General features: G+C 50.0%; 1 protein-coding gene across 11 annotated transcripts in view; it reads left to right on the plus strand.

Annotated features, from left to right (window-relative positions):
- mrtfab (myocardin related transcription factor Ab) overlaps positions 1–18,621 on the plus strand; it is a 35,267-nt gene that overhangs the window by 7,123 nt on the left and 9,523 nt on the right. For 4 of the 11 annotated variants that reach the window (XM_076033624.1, XM_076033625.1, XM_076033634.1 and 1 more), the window contains 3 exons: positions 14,026–14,091; positions 17,319–17,374; positions 17,937–18,012. In XM_076033624.1, the coding sequence (XP_075889739.1) occupies positions 14,026–14,091; positions 17,319–17,374; positions 17,937–18,012 (198 nt within the window). Of the gene's footprint in view, positions 155–8,575; positions 8,995–13,750; positions 13,907–14,025; positions 14,092–17,318; positions 17,375–17,936; positions 18,013–18,621 lie in introns of those variants that run through there. The other 7 variants (XM_076033623.1, XM_076033626.1, XM_076033631.1 and 4 more) reach the window with 6 other exon arrangements.

Genomic DNA, 18,621 nt, shown 5'->3' on the forward strand with positions numbered 1-18,621 from the left:
TGTTTGAATGTGGCTTTTCTTCTGTCGCTGGACTTGTCGCCAGGCCTCTGCTGCGACTCTGTTTCACAAACTGTTCTGCTGCACTCCTGCCGGGAGGGGTGGGGGCAACGCTTCCCTTCAGGCATGGTGCAGAGGGATGTGATTATCCAGTCAGGTAAGGTCTGCTCGAGTCGCTGCTCTTTGCTTCTGCTTTCACTTCCTCAAATGTATTTTGGAAAAAAAAAAAACAGTACTGGGCAAAGTGAGCTTGGCTGGGCCCAGTGCCACTCTGTTCTTCAGTGTCACGCGTGTTACCTAACGCCAGACACGTCTAGAGTGTGAGAGAGTGCCGCTTGGACAACAATAGCTGCTGAAGTGTTAGCGCCTTCCGTAAAATGTTCCTCCTGCAAAGAGCAACGTGCCTCGGCTGCGTCGGAGTGGAAGTGAACAGGTTTCAGGCTGTGTTGCTGCAGGGGGGGGAAATGATTTGAATTTTGTATTTAAAGTAATGGCACGGAGCCTGCAAGTGCTTGACACGTGTGTTCAGATTTGTAGGAATCCACAGAACAGAAAGAACCAGGCAGGGCCGTGTGTGAAGGCTGTCTGCTGGGAACACTTGGGCCAGTGGCGGTTGCAGAACCGGTCCCAAGGTGCGGTCAGCCAGCGGCACCTCGCTCCGCATGAACCGGAGCTGACGACCTCTGGGTCAGGAAGCCCCAGCCTGACCCAGACAGAGGCTGAGGTGTCCCAGTGGCTGAAGTCTGCGGCCCAGTTCCAAGTGGAAACGGTCCCCTTGTCTGAACCAGAGCGCCTTCCTGCAGGTCACACTGCTCTGAGCGAGCCTGGGGGAGCGAGGGAGGGAGGGAGCACAGGGGTCTGATTGTGAAGCAGAGGCGCTCTTTTATGTGTGCCGGCGCTGTTTTCAGGAAACCAGAGCCACTCATTTGTAATCACGGGCTGCTGCGGTTTTAAAGTTTGCCAGACTTTTTTTGTTGTTGTTGTTCTCGCTCTACTTCTGTAGCAAATGAGGTAATTCGTCTGCTGGTAATTTTGCTGAAATGAGCAATTCAGCAGCATGCAGACCGGGGTCAGAAGTGCAAGCCGGGTCTGCCCTGGGGATATAATGTTCTGTCCTTCTTGGTTGAGATTTGAGTGATTACATCATCTGCAAACATGTAAAGATAATGATCAGGGCTCACAAAGCAGTCTCGCAAAGCCCCACCAGAGGGGCTCCGAGTTTGCAGCAGTGTCACCGATACCGCCGGCGACAGTTTCTGCGTGGCAGCAGCCCGAGGTGACCCGTTAGTGTGAGTGGAAAATAAAAAAATGCAAAAACGCCGTGAATCCTAAGAGTACACGCATAGAAAAAAAAAACATAGCCGCCGGGCTTTAAATAGTGATGCGCTGGCGAGATATGTGGCCAGGCTGAGGCTAGCCCGAGCTCGGCAGAGATTCGGGGAAGCTGGCGCTGCTGTTATGTAACAGACTCGGAGACGGCCAGCGGTCGAGGCCCCACAGCACTTTGTCAGGCGGAGGGAGAGTAGGAGGGGAGCGGAGCGGAGATAAAGACGCCGATGTATCGGAGAGACAGAGGAGGGATCGACATGTCGGGGCGCAAACACTGTGAAGACTTGTGAAATCTGACTGCAGAGCAGCGCGCCATTGTGCAGGAGGGCCGTAAACATGTCTCTTCCGAGCGGGCTTGTTGAAAGAAGGGCGGAGTTTGTTTCTTTTTCTTCTTCTCCAACTCATCCACACACACAGCTGCAGCCAGCTGTGGGTCCTCAGCTCCTAGGTAGTAGCGCTCGAGGACGCACCACCCCGAAATGTTGCCCGAAATACCTGCAGCCACACTGCTGTCACATCTTTAAGGCAGGAAGTGGCGATAAGCTTTGCTTTAAATGCAGTTTGTAGTCCTTCAGTAAGAAAGTGTGAGCGCTGCAGACAGCTGAGGTGAGCTGCTGCTGCACCGACACGTTTCAGGTGGTTTGGTCTCTGTGGATGTTGTGTGTTTGTCTTTGTTGAGCCACATTAACTGATTTAAATGTCTCACAGGTGCACTTTTGAATTATTGCTTATCTTAACCGTGTCACCCATGAGATGCACGCTGACAGTTGGCACTTTTTACTGGACGATGCAACATCTTGATGGCACGGCATCGAGGAGCCTCACAGCCTATGATACGGTTGTAAGATCAGCAACAGGAAACATGTCGAGCTCCCGCACGGAGAATCTAGAATCTTCTTGAATCTTTATACTGCATTATAAAAAGGCAGAAATAAAGGAAAGGTTTAACAATATGTATCCAAAAAAAGGAGCAGGCTTATTTCTGCTTATACTGTACCATCCATAAACCTAAGTAATCACAGATAAACCAGAACATTTATAATCAGGGGAAAAAATTAACTACACTGACGTTCAACTTTCAAAATTCTCATTTATGTTCAGTTTGCCTCATAGTCTTTCATTATTTTACCTCTTAAAGGCTTTCTAAATTACAAAAGAGAATTGCACAATTTTATTATAGTCATTGTCAAGGTTGACAATGAAATTAAGTTCCAACCCCCGGTGCAGTAGCACATACTATATAGACATTTCCATTATTGCAATGATTGTTATTGCCATTGTGTTGCAGAAAGAGAACACTGGGCAGTGTCTCAGTTTCAGTACCGCGCAGGTGAATTTTTCAGTGGAAGTTGGTGGTATTTAACCGGATCCCAGCAGCAGGATAAAAACTGTTTTTCAGTCTACTCAACTCGCTTGATGCTCAGCCCTCCCAGAAAGCTAGGAAACGAGTTGCAACAGGGGACCAAATGTTGCAGCCTGGAGTGGGCCGGCCGAACATCTCTCTGCAGAATAAACACCCAGTCGGAGGTAAATTTATGCAACAGGGTAAAGTTTTAGCAAGAGGTCTGAATCTTAATTGTGCCAAGCACACACCCACGGACTGCGAATGACTCACCATCGCTCAGAAACGCGTGCACACACACACACACACACACAGGCAGGCACACACACTTAACAGCTCATGTCACTGCCAGGATCTGGACATGCACATACAGGCTTTGGTAGCCCTTCATTCTCAGTGTGTCCTGACAGCAGGGTTACTCTGACAAGCACAGACACCTTATAGTTTTTGATCAGGTTGATTCCTGTTAGGTAATGAGAGGCAGGAGAGACGCTCGGATGTGTAGCCCAAAGCTAAAGAAAAGCTCGTTATCAGCTCCGTCAGGCTGCAACTGTGATGGAACACCCACAGGTACAAGCCCACTCATGTTAGCTTAAGACGACACACACGCACACATGCACACGCGCACACACTGTTGTTATCGGCTTAGATGCAGTACACGCCTTCATATGCACATTTATTATTGAGTGTCGCGGCGAGCAACGTTCCTGCAGCAGTATTTGCTCATGGCGCACCGAAATCAAAGCCTGTTTATTTTGATTGCAGTGGTGCAGCGTTTACATTGTGCAAATTGCATTGTTCTTCAGGGAGAACTCTTACAGCTTATTTATGAAAAGGGTTCTGATCGTTGACAGCTGTCCTCAGGAATGTGATTGTTTTGATTTTAGACTGGTGTTGTACCTACTCAGGCTCCTTTGCAAAACATGCGCTTAAACTGAAATGAACTCAAGGACGTTGTTTTTTTTTGGTGGTTTTTTTAATGTGCTGAGCTTTCTCGATTGTCTCTGAATAATGGACCAGCCAATAGCCTGTGACTCAGCTGCCACGACCAAGCGTGGCATACTTAATGTTCACCGGTGAGTGTAGTAGAGGTCAGTGTGGGCTTACAGGACGCTCATTCTGCATTCAGAGTGACTCAGACGCAGGCGGCGGGGGGAAAAGAGTCACGGTTGACAAAGTGATCACAATTCAGAGGGGAAAGACGACGATGGCCTTCCCAGAAAGCATTGTTTTCTCCAAGTAGTGGATCTGCTGGTTTTAATCACAGAGCTTTAATCAATGAACATCCGAGCTGATTGTAACTGAAGGTTTTGATAGCATCGCTGCGTTCCAGGAAGAAGCAAAGCATTTCCCATTTTGAGTGCTAAGAAGTGTGCAAAAGCAATGTTCTATTTGCATGCTCAGAATAACTGCAACTAACGTCATATTGGCAATTTCACACAAGTGGTGTTGTTGTGTTAGCAAGCCAGCTAACCTTAGTGGCCACCAGCTCACACAGTTCCTGCTGCCGCTGAAGCAGGTCAACAGCTGCCCGTCATGTTTTGCACAGGTGCAGGGAGGATTAGCTGGATCTCAGCTAGAAGGCGCTGAGACACACTTCCTGTCCCACAGACGTGTGTTGTGCCGGGGCCTGGGCTTCGTCTTTGTCGCCTTTTTATTTCTGTCTTTATTGGCTTTTTATATTTTTTTTGAAACAGCTTTTTTAGTCTTTTGGAAACTCGTGGTAAAGAGAAAATCTATAGCATCACTTCCTGTCAAACTGGGGCAGGAGGTTAGGGGGTTCGTTACAATAAATGCTTTTCAGATGTTGGCGTTATGCAATAGAAAGTCGTCACCGCCGCTCAGGGAACACCCCTCCCTGGTCTGCTCGTGTTTTTCTCCACCGGCTCTCTCGCGGATTCTGTTACCGTCTGAAAATCTTATTTGCTGAGTATGACTTCTCCTCCGCTCCCTCCCAGTTGGCGGCGGAGGCTCAGATTACCAGATGCTAACGGCCTAGCCTACAGACGTAGCTCTTAAACACTCGGATCATCTTCAAGAGTGTAACGGTTTGAGCTGAATGAGGATGATTTTCTGAGGACACGAATCACCGGCTGCCTACATCAACATCTCTAAACCAAGAGGTTCTGCCTGTCAGCTGGCTAACTACCTCTTTCCTTTCTCGCCGTTTGCAGGGTGCAGCAGTGCAACCTGCAGGTAAGATCGCTCGTGGCAGAGGAAGAAGCCAAGGCTGCGCCGTCAAAGCTGTTCAGGCAGATCTGATGAATGTTTGCGTGCTCGGCAGGGAAGCAGCTGGGAAAATGATCTGAATGTTTGCCAGAATTTAATCAGCAAACCAGGTTCCATAAAACACTTTGCACGTCAGCTCTGATTTGGAAAAAGAATGCAAACCACCTCAAGCGAATCTAAGAACTTTGCTTTAAATGTTGCTGTGTCCGTGACATTTCTAAAGGGAATTTCCTCCTATTGCCCATCAAAAGGGTTTCTCAAAAGTTGTTATGTAAAGCTACAAACACAGAAGGCGGCTGCTGCAGTTTGAGAGCACATTTTTAAATGCTGACCAGATGCCCTCTGTCTTTTTGTGGATCATAAATATTGCCACGATCAAAACGACCACAAAAGAAAATGTGGACATGATGTCAGTGCCGAGTCACAGCCAAACATAAACAGTGCTGGTAAATTCCACAGCAGAGATTGTGGAGTCTCGGGGCGGAGCCGAGCGGAGTGGCTGAGGAGACCAGGAAGTAAAATGGAGAGAGAGAGAAAAAACACTCTGTTCTTCCTGGTGGAATGTCAGGGGCTTGTCTGACCTTGTGTACACTGCGGCGGCATGTTGCGGTGGTGTGTGTGTATGTGTGCGTGAGTGTGCGCGAGTGATCTTTTTGTTCTCTATAGCAAGTGTTACCGGTAAAGCAGACGGTTGAAGAAACACATGGCACATAATTGCGAGTGCTTATATGTTACCATTGATTTGTGCTTTTTCTCACAGCATTCTATATTTAGGGACTGAGCCCGCGGAAGACCAGTTTAACAAGCTGGTCTTTTGCAAGGCGAAAGAATTATTGTATTTACTCGGTTTATTTTATTATTATTTCTTTTCACCCCCTTTTTTTTTTCTTTTTTCACACAGTTCCTCACACAGTCACTCGATTTATTGTTATTCTCCTTACGCGACTTTCAACCCCATTTTGACACCATGAACGTGCTTCGTTTCGCACCAGCTTTTGCACGCAGGTCAGAACGGGCTAAAAATTTAATCTATTTAAAAGACCTGTACAAATCTGCTCAATAGCGCCCCCTACATAGACACAAACACTAATATCGACATAGCGCCCCCTAGGAAGGTCGTAGAGACGTGAAGACCCACGCGTTCGTTCAACCAAGACCTAACTTTCATAAATGCTGACTTTTGACCCCCGACAAGCCAGGAGGGAGCTATTTTAACTTGTTTGAAAAAAAATCTCAAAGCACAAGGCTCTAAAAGCGTAGGTGCTATGGGCTTGACAGGCTGGTCTGACTCATTTTCTGTTGAAATGATCCAGCCAGCGCCAGCAGTTGTCAGGAGGTAAATGCCTGGTTGGGGTCAGGGATCAGAGTGGGCAGACTGGTTGGAGACCACAGAAAGGCAACACGAAGTCAAATAACCACCAGTTGCAACCCACAGACAGAGTAACAATAACAATTAGGTGTGGCTAATAAAGTGGCCAGAGGGCGTAGCATTGAACCCGTTCTCGTTGTCGGGTTGTGATGACCGGGTGGAAGCAGTGGGCGGAGTCTCCCATTCACACGCACATCCACAGGAAGTCTTCAAACAAACCCTGCACTTGGTCTGCTTGAACAAACTACAATGTGTCTGCCTTTCATTCTTAATAGTGGTTTAAAAAAAAACCCAACAAGTCCCTGATAAAGATGTCCAAGGCCAAATAATTTGACTGGAATGTTCCTCTGGTCTGAATCCTAACAGCTGATCCGTCCCGCTGAAGGTTAGCGCCACCGTCCAAACATCTTTCACCGCTCGGAGTTTTAATGCTTTGAAAGACTCGCGTGTTCTCCTGTTTTCTCAGTTCGATCCGTCGTGACGGCTACGGTTGTGAATGCCAGTGAAATATTAACAGTCCATGGATTACTGTGGAATTTGGTAAACATTCGTGCACCCTCTTGAGTTGATAGTGCTGCCACGGGCAAACCATTGAATTCTGGGGGAAGAAACTTTTATTGCAGACTTTACGATTCTTGAGCCTTTAACCATCTAAAAACACAGATAAAGGAGGTGTGTGTGTGTGTGTGTGTGTGTGTGTGTGTGTGTGTGTGTGTGTGTGTGTGTGTGTGTGTGTGTGTGTGTGTGTGTGTGTGTGTGTGTGTGTGTGTGTGCTTCCTGTCCAGACTGTGAATCATAACAGCAGGTGGACTCTAATCACCAGTTCCTAACAAGCGGTTATTGTAGACGGCAGCCACCGTTTGTTCAAGGTGTCGCCTCTGTTTGTGTGTGTGTGTCTCACCTCTCTTATACCGCAGTACTACTGAGCCATGATGTCATTCAGGGTGCTGAGCTTTCAACTGTTTTACACATACACATTTATATTTTTATTTGAGTCTCTTGTTCCGCTTTTGCCCTGGGCTGCCTGGTTCTGGTCGGCGCCACTAATGAACCTGGAAGCTTTTGATTTTTCAACAGCAGTTTGATGCGGCTCAAAAAGTCAGTGCGGCTGTATTTCCAGGCAGCGATGCCTGAAAGTAACCCTACCCTGCCAGTGCACAGGTGATAGCGAGCTGAATATAGCTCCCCTATGGCCAGCTGGCCTTTCTATTTAAAAGTGAAGCGGGTGAGGTGGGGATGGGGAGGGGCTGCTGCAGCTCGCTGCTGTGCATCCTGGGCCCAGACTTCTCCCGGCCTGAAGGCTGCTGCGCTTCCCTCAGCGCCGCCATGGGCGTCTTTGTCTTTGTCTGTCGCTCGCTCCAAAACTGCGTGACGGTCATCGGGTGTATCGGGTCCGACCCGCCGGCACCGCCGCACCTCCGGCCGGCAGCCGTCGATCGTAAAGGATGAGGTCACCTCTGCGAAAGCGACGCTCTCCGCCGCTTCCGCACGTGCAATAAAATCTGCCCCCGTCGATCCATTGAGTCACCGCGTCCGAGGCTGCCGCTCCCCCGTCCCACACACACACACACACACACACACACACACACCTCACCCCCCCCCTTTCAGCCCCCTCATCAGCCGAGAGAGGTTCAGGAACATAAACGGGACATTTATGTTGCAGGGGTTTTTGCTCTGTGGGCTTCGTCCAGCAGAGAGGGGTTTTTGTTTGTGGCAGCCCTCCCCTCCCTACTAGTCCCCCGCCCCCCTCCTCTTCCCTCCCCTCCTGGAGCCTGCAACAGTGAATGAAAGGCAACAGCTGAGCAGGAGAACTTTATCGGCTACACTCCCTGTTCTGTGGTAGAGCGAGCGAGTTAGAGAGAGAGAGCGAGAGAGAGCCCAGGAGTGAGAGAGCGAGAGAGAGAGCGAGCAGAGATTGAGGAGGAGCTGCAGACGGAGTCGTCTCAGCTCTCCGCTAGCAGCCTCGTCTCTCCTGCCTCCCTCCCACACCTCTCTCCTGTATTTCTTTATTCCTTTTTTCTTTTCTTTTCCTTTCTTTTCTTTTTTTTTTACCTCCACCCACCCTGTGGATGCCCTCCCCCTCCCTTTTGAAAAACCTGAGCAGCGTGGAGCCGTGCCGTCGTGACTCGGCACTGCAAGGGAAGGAGGGAGCCGAGGGAAGAAGAGAGAGAGAGAAAGAGAGAGAGAGACTGATCGATAAGGCTGATACGACAAAAGAGGAGCGCAGCGCAGCGGAGGAGTGACGGAGCACAACCGGCATTTTTTGGGGGGGAGGGAGGGGGGATTTTATTGAATTTTTTTCTCCCCGCTGCCTCGGAGGCTTCTCTCTGCGCTGCTCGGCAGCAGCAGCGGCAGCAGCGGCAAGCGATTCATGTTCCAGCCGCTGACCTGGGAAGTGAGAGCAGCCAACTGCTGGGACGGCCGCTGCCTTTTTCACTCTCGTCCGTCTCCCGTCCGTCGCCGCCTCCTCGGACGCGCAGTCGGCGCCGAGATCCGCCCGGACCGGGAGAGCGACGCGTACCGCCGGCCGGGCCGGCCGACAACTTCAGCGTCTCTCTGCCGAATGATTTGCTGCCAGTTTTGACGACCCGGACGACCATGCTGGACACCAACCAGTGCCTGTCCTTGGAACCCTCCCCGCCGGGCTCCCCACCAATGGCCGACGACCTGGAGAAGGCCGGGCTGACCAGCGAGCGGGACAGACTCGTCTATCACAGCCTGAAGGAAGGTGGGCCGGCAGGGGCAGAGATAGCAGAAATCTGATAGGACGGGTGTTTATGGCCTTCTATAAATAGTTTCTGGATGGTTGGCTGAAGATAAGCGGCGTTGCCCGTCGCTCAGTTGGGGGGGGGACGACGACTTTGTCAGTTTGTTTTTGTTGGAAAGCAGGCGCGCGTGGGAAACGAGTGGTAAACAAAGCGATCGCAGCCAGAATGGGAAAAGAATCGTGAACCTGTTGAAGGTTTTGAAATGAAACGCCGCGCAGCCGCTCGCCGAAGAGACGTCTGCCGCAGCTGCCACTGCGACCGTACACCAAACTACACCTGTGGGTTGAAAATAGAATGAGAGAGAGAGAGAAAAAAAAAAAAAATCAGGTCACGTGCTTGACAGTTTAGAGAGAGTCGGAGCGACGGAATCTGCAAACAACAAACAAACGGAAAAACAAAAGCCTGCCAAAAGCTCGGCGGAGGTGACTCATCTTCCTCCGACTCTGAGACCATTAGCATGCAGGGCAGCAGCCTGCCGTCTCCCTGCCTCTGGGCTCAGCGTGGCAGCAGCGGTGGCCTCACCTCGTCCTCTACCTGTCCGCCGTTCTCCGCTCCCCCTAGCAGTCGTGCCCCCCCCCCAAAAGTGTGAGAGGTTTTCCGAAACAGATCATTTCCTCCAGAGGGGTCCGTGTCCACGTGCCGAGCGTGCCGCCCTCAGGCTTTGTTGGCCAGGGGCGGTTGGTCGGTCTGTTGGTTGGCGTCAGCTGGGCTGTGCCAGGCTTTGCAGGGTGTGTGGGGAGGGTGTGTGTGTGTGTGGGGGGCGGGGGGGACAAGCCCAGACTGGCTGCACCTTAGTGACCCCTTCACCCCCCCCCCCCCTCCTCTCTCTCTGCATGCCTTATTGAAGTATTAAAAGTCTGCTTGATCTGCTGAAAGTCCCCTGTTTGGAACGTTCACTGGGATGTTCCGGCGTGGAAGAGGGGTAGGGAATGCTGATGTGCGTTCTTCGTTGGATCAGGGCCGGAGTCTTGCAGCAGTAAACGCTGCTGCGGCTGCCAGAAGACGTTTTTCAGTCCTCGGTCCGCTGCTGCTGGCGGCTGTGAAACAACCGTGTTGATTGGACGAACCCGCCAGAGACGCAGCTCCGTTGGTTGTTGCTTACGTGTCTTTAGATGTTATTCTGAATGTTTGTGTCACTTTTTCTGTTGTGCTCGATGGATTTAGAGCCTGAAGATTTGCGTTTTTCCCGGTGTTAACTTTAAGTTAGGGCAGAGTAGTAGTGCGGGTGCAGTTGTGAACTTGGATGTTTGGTTGATTCAGCTGAGTTTCCCCCCCAGGAAACCATCGAGCTGTCTGCCACACTGGTGTCTCTCGCTCTCACGCTTCCTCCCGTCTGACTGCAGTGGCTGCTGATGCCAGTTTTGGCCGTGGCCTAGTAATCCCAATAAAACCGCTTCGCGTCCTCGTCCGTTTTCTTAGTTTAACCCTTGAAGTAGTCCCCCTCGTCCCTGGATCAGATGAAGCCGGAGAGCGATGAATAAAAAAAGAACAATGTCTAATGGCTCTGTGTTGAGAAGCGGCCGTGAAAGGCCGAGGTGCGACCCGGAGCCGGGAGGTCACAGGGCGAGTTAACCAGTGCGGAAACAATCTGTTTGTATTCAACACATGTTTATATCAGGCGGCAGCTCCGAGGCGCTCACAGCTCGTCACTGGGACTGAAACCCCTGGTAGCCGTTGGTGTACAAGCTGTGGGTTTTGCAGCCACAAGTAGCAAAGTTGGTGACCGATTAAAATAAAACAGATGACCTCATGCAATGTTTCCCTTTTTTTTTTTACTTCAGCTTTGCTGCAGTTGGAGTTTTTGTTTCACTTCGGGGTAAATCGTATACGTCTGTACTGGGTATGTTGCTGCTGCCCGATCATCAGCCTACACTTTTAACACCCCTGCAGCTTTTCACACACGACCCTCTCAGCAGCACATTGGGGCTTGCAGTCTGCACCACTGTCTTCTCTCTTCTCTCTTTTTTCTTTTTTTCTCCGCCGCTTTGCTCGAGAAATGCCGCCGCTAACTTTGAGCTCGCTGTGAACTCGCCCGCGTTAAAGCTCGTGCACAAACAGAGGAATGTGAGGCAGACGGCTGTGTGTGTGTGTGTGTGTGTGTGTGTGTGTGTGTGTGTGTGTGTGTGTGTGTGTGTGTGTGTGTGTGTGTGTGTGTGTGTGTGTGTGTGTGTGTGTGTGTGTTAAAGGATAAACAAGTCGACTAAGGTGTCCCAGCAGGGGTAGAATAGAAGTGGAGGGTGGCGGGGGATCAAGATGTGAAGCTGGGACGGGGAAGATGTGCAAGATTCTCCCACCCAGAATAAACCTCGTCCCTGGAGGTGCCAAGTGGCTCGGCACCTGATCCTGGACACTGCCACGGCCCGGTCAGCGGCTTTCTCTGCCTGCCTGCCTGCTCGCCGGCGTGCGTGTGCAGATTGAATCTACACGTGAGCCTCTTAAGTGTTTGCCCTTTTTGTTTGCCGCTGAGAGAGAATCCATCTCAGCAGCTGCGCCGCTGAAATATAAACACGGCGAGCTGCCTCGGCTGCGCTCAGCGCCGTGTGTTTACGTCGCCGACGGCGAGCGGTGACATGTTAGTGCTTCCAGGCGGGTTGGCCGGGGGGAGGCGGAGAGGGGGCGGGGGGGGGCCTCGCTTGTTGCAGGTTCAGTCTTCGAACGTGAGCTCACGTAAAAATAACAGAGGAGACGGAGACCGCCGGCGAGGTTTGTGCTCGTGCTCGGAGGCCGAGGGATGACATTTAGCGGCGCCAGCCCGACAGCCCTGCAGCAGCAGCAGCAGCAGCAGCAGCAGCAGCAGCAGCAGCTGCTTTTCCATTATAGGTTTGTTTTTGTTGTATTCGCAAAATAAAAGCGATATTTTCAAAAATTTCGACAAAGTACAATTGCGATTTGGAGGTGTTTCCGTTGAATGGTGTGAAGCTCATGAGCCGTAATTCAGTTTGCTTATGTTTGTTTGCTGTCAAGATGGTTGCTCTATTTTTCTCTTTGATGACTTGTACAAAATATGCCGTCTCCTCCTCCGTCTAATCATAACGCGCCATTTTCACTGGTCAGTGAACCGGTCACGGGACCCCGAACGCCACGTCCGCTGACGTGTCAGTGTGAAAAAATGTGTTTCCATGACACTTTTGCGATACACCTCTCTATGGATACATGTGGAAAAACCACCTCATGAGAGCCTGAAAACCTTTTGGCCATATTTGAAAGGGTTTTCCAAGTTGAGGCGTTTCCATCACCAGTTTTAAATGGCCATATTTATAATTTGCCCAATTCTAGGGGTCATGGAAACGCACAGCTAGTTGAGAGCGAGTTGCGCTCAGCTAGCCTGCTAGCATCGATGATGTCACTTGCAGAAGGGAACAGGTGCAGCCTGTGCGGCAGACACACGGGCCCATCCACAAATGCTTCAGAAGCTTCAGTAGTGTGACACGCCGTGTGCATGACGCACACACACACACACACACACACACACACACACACACACACACACACACACACACACACATCCTGTGACACTGGGACAGCTGGCTCATATAAAACAGGATTCTCAGCTGAGTGGAGTTGAGTTCGATGCCTGCGCCGGTAAAAATAGTGCCTCAGCCCGCTCGTCCCCTTCTTGTGGTTTTATTAAACTCTCTGAACTTTAAAACCGGCCTCTTTGAACGTGCGCAACGTCTTTCCGTCGGGAAAAATGGAAAGCGCCCTCTGCCAAGAAGTGACGGTGAAGTGTCGGGCACCATCAGCCGCCGGCCTCACAACCCCTGCGGCAGTGGTTTGCAGCAGGCCGGAGCTCCCAGAGGGCCCAGTTAAAGCTGCTCGGTCCACTTTGCGCAGTGGAACTCGTCGTCCAACTTGTATCTTCCTGCGTAGATATTCAGCATTGGTTACATCACTACCACTACGCTACCCCCCCCGTCATGTTTTGCTGACCTCAGCCCATCAGTGATCTCCCCAGGAGTGACAAAAGTCCGTTGCTGCTGTTGCTTGCCCCGTTTTGCAGAAAGTCTGAAACGCACAGTTGTGGGAGTTGGTGGCACCGCAGCTGCATGAATGACAGCGGTATCAGCGCCAGTCTAGCAGGAAGCTACAACCGGGGGGGTGGAGGGGGAAGCTGTGAACAGAGGGCTAAATATACACCTTGCTAAATATGTAGGGAGAGGTTTTTCTTTGCTCTGTTTTCTGTTATTTTTTTGTCGAATTGAACCTACGAGGCTGCTCCACCGCAGCTCAGAATGCACCTTTGAGCAAACAGGTGCAGTTTGAAGCGCTGAGTCGGTGTCACCGTGAGGTTGCTGTTGTTGCTCTGATCTTCTCACCCTCATCTCCAGCAACAGAGGATGGTGCTGTGGTCCCTTCACTCCCACTAAAGCCTTCGGGGTCCAGTCAAATTGACTCGGACGTGGTTCAATTCAGTGTCCAGAACAATGTTCTCGCAAACTTTATCCCAGCCCTCGTGTTATGTAAGAGGCACTTCCTGTTTTTGAAATGACAGCCGACACTCAAGTGCATTTGGGTCTCGTGGTTGCATCACCTCGCTTCTGCTTCCCGGCGCTGGTTTTCTTTTAACTCTTTTTTTTGTTGTTGTTGTTGTTGTTGTTGTGTGTTCAACATGTTTTTATTCATCTTCCTCCGAGATATCCTCCTTGTATTCTTTATCAAGCGTTGCATAGACTGCAGGGGTGGGGGAGGCTGTGTGGGGGGTGGAGAAAGCGAAGAAACAGGAAGGGTGTAGTAAAGCGGTTCACGCCCTCCTTGCCTTCTGCAGTTTCAAAAAAAAAAAAAAAAAAAGAAAAGTGTGAAAGAAGAAGCAGACGGCCGGGAGGATGAGTTCACCTCCGTGTGCCACCCGTCTGAGTCGCTGCGCCCAGCCGTGTATGTGAGCTCGGCGCCCGCCACGGCCGCCGAGCTCTCACCGCTTCAGCGGCTCAGTGACACTCTCTCTCTCTCTCTCTCTTTCTCTCTCACTCTCCCTCTCCTCTGCCTCCATGCAGTCCTCCAGCTCAAACTCCAGCAGAGACGCACGCGAGAGGAGCTGGTCAGCCAAGGGATCATGCCACGTAAGTCTGCTTCACCTCCTTCATTCATCCATATTCTCATCCGTGCACACACACGCACACACACACACACAAGGCCGACATCCAATACCGGAGGTGCGCACACACACACACACACACACACACACTCTCGTACGTTACCAAGTCTAAGCCGCTGCTGGTGACTTTCCACTGCGCACCAGGCACCGTCTTATCGTTTCATCGTCTCATCGGTGTCTCGCGTACCCGCACAACGCGGCAGAGTTTAAGTGTGTTGAACGTACGACCAGTCAGTTGACACTTTAAATGGGTGTCGCCGCTGTTTCGTTTCTGACGATCCTCCTCGACTCCGTGGTGGATGCGTTCGGGGGTGGGGGGAAGCACCGCGTTTCGTCGTAATTCGGTCGTTAAAATGCTAAAAAACCGTCAGAGCGAGTCTGCACAAAGTGTCAGTCTGCGTTTTTGCACTCTGCATGCGTGAATTAGCATTGTGGTGGCAGCACCCAACCTTATCAAAGAGGGCAGCTTCCGCTTCTCCTGTGTCCACTTCCTGTTTCAGACTTCCGCAGACGAGAGGCACTGCACTTTAAAAAAAAAAAATATATATAGAAATATTATTTTTAATTTTCGTCTCCGGCGAGAATAGCTGCGGGCAGCAGCAAATGACTGTAAAAAAAATAAAAAGAGAACTGTCTGCTGGACAGTTTGGTTGCCCTGCACTTCAGTCAGCAAAACATTGCAGATGAATGGTGGTCAAGTGCGGAGATGCCCCAAATGTTCCAGTCGAGTCATAAGTAGGGGAGACGCAGACTCCAAGGAAGCAGCATGTTATTGATGTTACGCAAGCCGGCATGATTCCGTTTCGAGGAAAGTGCATTAGAAACGCAATTAAAGCAGCACCAGCCGGCTTAGTGTGCATCCAGCGCGACTGGCTAGACGGTGAAGAAAGCCGGCTGAAGTGGACACTCGGACTAAACGGCGGTTTCAGCGGGCAGCAGCCCAGCCCATTTAACACTGGGAGGAAAAGAAACAGTCTGCGCCCTCCTTATGCAAGCAGTCCACCAGCGTGGCGCCATGTCCTCCGTGCACGGCGAGCTACAAAGACGCTGAATGGAAGTCGAAGGTGTGCTCAGAGTTGTGTTGGCACTCGGGGATTTACCGGGACCTTTTTCTGACCCTGAGACGCCGTACGGTGAAGCACAAGCTGCTCGGGCAGACGCCGGTGGCATTAGAGGACGGTGAGGATCCGATGAACTGCTGCACAGCCAGACGTGTGCGTCCTCACTGAAGTGACAACGCTTGAACCCGTCGTCTGTGTGAGAGCCAGTGCAGGGTCGCTGTCTGCCAGCGTCTCACTGTTTTCACAGCAATTGCTGGAGGTGAACGTGTGCAACGTTCCACCCGCCGTCTCAGGTCCAGGTAGTTGATGGACCAGACGAGCGATCTTTGTTTACTTGTTTACCCTTACCCTTTTACTTATTCTGTAGTTTGTTTTTGTTTGTTTTTTTAAACCCAAGTAGTGGGATGGAGAAAAAGCGGAGTCAAATTCCCTGTTTGGCACAAACTTGGTCAATAAAGCTGATTCTGATTCTGATTCTGATTCTGATTCCTTCAACTCAACTTTAATGTGTGTCAAACAGGAGAGCAATACGTTGACTTTGGGCAGTTTAAATTCCAAACGGCGCTATGCCATGTTGTTCACACAATAGTGATGTCAACTTGATGATCAGTGTCATTTTTTTCAGGCTGCATGTTCCTTCATTTGTCCGTTAGGAGGAATGTTTGTCTTGCCTGTTCTGAACTAATAAGAACCTTTGGCAAAGATGAATCAATAGTCTTTGATCATCTGACAAGATGTATAATCCACTGTGCTACGTATAAAATGTACAAGCATTGGCAATGAGAGCCGTGCAGTGGCGGCTAAGATCAGGCGCCGAGTTCCAAATCCCACACGTTGCTGCGTCGCACTCGTCTCCGCGAGTTTATGTTGTCCAAATTCACACAGGAAGTGAGACGCTACAACATTAAAGTCTGATTAAATCCCCCCCCCCCCCCCCCCCTCCCTTTCAACACTTATACACAACACATATTTTAGGCCGCTGTGACCCAAAGCATTTTCACATATATCTCAGTGTGAACGCTCTGCAGAAGTCCTCCAACACACTGGAGATGCGTCACCAGGCCCGGCGCTCGCCGCCTCGCCATCATTCTAGAAGTGAGATGTTTAATTCACAGGCGGCGGCGGCGACAGGGTCCGCTGACCTGCGCTCCGTTTTGTTGTGATCTTCGCCCCGCGGTTATATCACGACTGGTATTTAGGTCTTCTGCTTTAGGCCTGAGGTTGTGACGGGAGGAATGCCTTACACCCCCTCCCCCCCATACACCCCCACACCCCCAGTCCACCACGCAGTCATCTGTGGCACACATGCGTCTGACGAGCTGCCACAGTCAAGACGTCCTCACTCACATGCCTACACAGAGGGATCCGACCAGCTGTGCTGTTGGCCAATCAGATGTTTGCGGTGTTGCCTCCCATCCTGTCGATGCCGCTCCCCTTCGCAACCTCTATTTAGAAATCCTTATTTTAAATATAATTGCTTTAGATCTGTATGTACTGTATATATATATATATATATATATATATATATATATATATATATTTTTTTTTTTTTTTTTTTTTTTTTTTTTTTCTAGTTTTGAAAAATGCTAATACTTTATTAGTAGGTCAGGATTTTGAACCACACTAGTGGTGTTGTGTTGTGTTGTGTTGTGTTGTGTTGTGTTGCGTTGTGTTGTGTTGTGTTGTGTTGTGTTGTGTTGTGTTGTGTTGTGTTGTGTTGTGTTGTGTTGTGTTGTGCTTTCTCTCTGCCGCTTTTCCTTTAAGTTTCTCTGAGCTATGCTACGTCCAGCGGCCGCCACACCTGTTACAGATTTGGAAGTGTTAGCGTCACTTCTTGAATCCACTGCTGATGCAAAAAAAAAAAAAAAAAAAAAAAAATTGTTATTGTTTTGTCGTTTAAATGCCTGCTCACTCTTTGACCCGCGTTGGTGTCGCCACACCTCGGACTCAGAAACTCACCCACAACCTTCTGAGGCTGCAGCCACTTCTGCTTTAAAAGCGTCTTCCTCATGAAGCGATCCCTATCGCCAGCAGCATAACGCCTCAAGCCTCGACCCTTATCGCACTTCTTCTGTGTGCGGTGGCACGTTCTCATCTCTCCGTCTTTGTCTTGCCACCTCCGTCCCTGCAGCTCTGAAGAGCCCGGCAGCCTTTCACGAACAGCGGAGGAGTCTGGAGCGAGCAAGGGTGAGTCTGCTATCTTTTTGGTTTTGTTTGGTTCCCCCCCCCCCCCGAGCCTCCTCGGTGAAGGTCGGGAAGTGAAAGTTTGAGTGGACAGATTGGAAGTTTACAGACTTGCTCAAAGTAACAAAGAGTCTGCAAAGATCAACTGCTGTTCAAGGGAAGAGTTTATCATTATCATTGTTATTATTGTTATTATTATTATTATTATTATCATTATTATTATTGCTATAATTAGTAGCACTAGCATTAGTATCCGTATTAGTGTTGGTGGTAGAAGGAGTGGCAGTGTCTATTGTTTGCAAAAACAAATGCTGCTGTTTAAAGTGAGCTTGTGGCTGATTTGTCGAGACGTCCTGGCTGCTGAACAGAAAGAACCAAAATGTCAGCTGCAGAAACACCCGCAGCGACTGCAGTCAGTCTCAAACCACATGTTAACAACACGCGCCAAGCGTCACCGCCGACCTGTTATGAGCGTTCACAGGAAAAACTTTTGCCTCACACTATATATCTCATCCTGTTTTTTTTTTGTTTTTTTTTTTTTCGTGCCTGGTCCCTGTGCATGCAGACCGAGGATTACCTGAAGAGGAAGATCCGGTGTCGCCCGGAGCGCTCCGAGCTGGTCAGGATGCACATACTGGAAGGTGCGTTTTTAGTTTCCCAGTGTCTAGAAAACCTTCTGAGAGTTGGGCTGCACTCACGCTAGAGCCACCGGCTCCCCCTCCCTGCTGACACCACCCAAACCTGAGGCACACTCGCCTGCCCCACTTGGTGCGTGGTTCCTCTAAAATGTAACAAATTAACTCCTGGGTTATCAATCGGTCATTTTTTTATTTTTTATTATTGTTTCAAAGAACTTTGGCAATCCAAAGAGGAACCCAGGTCGACCCAGTCATAGCCTACTTCAGGCCATCGCTGTCTCTGTGCACATGCACGTGCTCGTGCATGAACCCACACCGTGCTGAAGCACAGCTCCACCAGCTGTATCGTGCTTCATCACGGCACAGAGCACAAGTCACACTAGTCAAGTGAGCCGCACTGGTGTCACCAATTGGCCTGTTATGACGGACGCATCATGTTCAGATTATCATGTGTGCAATGCTAAATCATGATTTGGTGCAAGTTTCTCCTCTTAGAATCAGATAAATGACCAGCGTATTTGATGCCATTGATACAAGTGAAACTTGCTGCATGCAAAAAAAAAGGTCTTGGTTTTTTTTTTTTTTTTAGAAGGATTTGAAATTTGCTGCATT

The sequence above is a fragment of the Nelusetta ayraudi genome, unplaced genomic scaffold, assembly GCF_046127955.1.
Source record: "Nelusetta ayraudi isolate G7.1 ecotype Tasmania unplaced genomic scaffold, CSIRO-AGI_Nayr_v1 ptg000042l, whole genome shotgun sequence".
In the NCBI taxonomy this organism is placed as follows: Eukaryota; Metazoa; Chordata; class Actinopteri; order Tetraodontiformes; family Monacanthidae; genus Nelusetta; species Nelusetta ayraudi.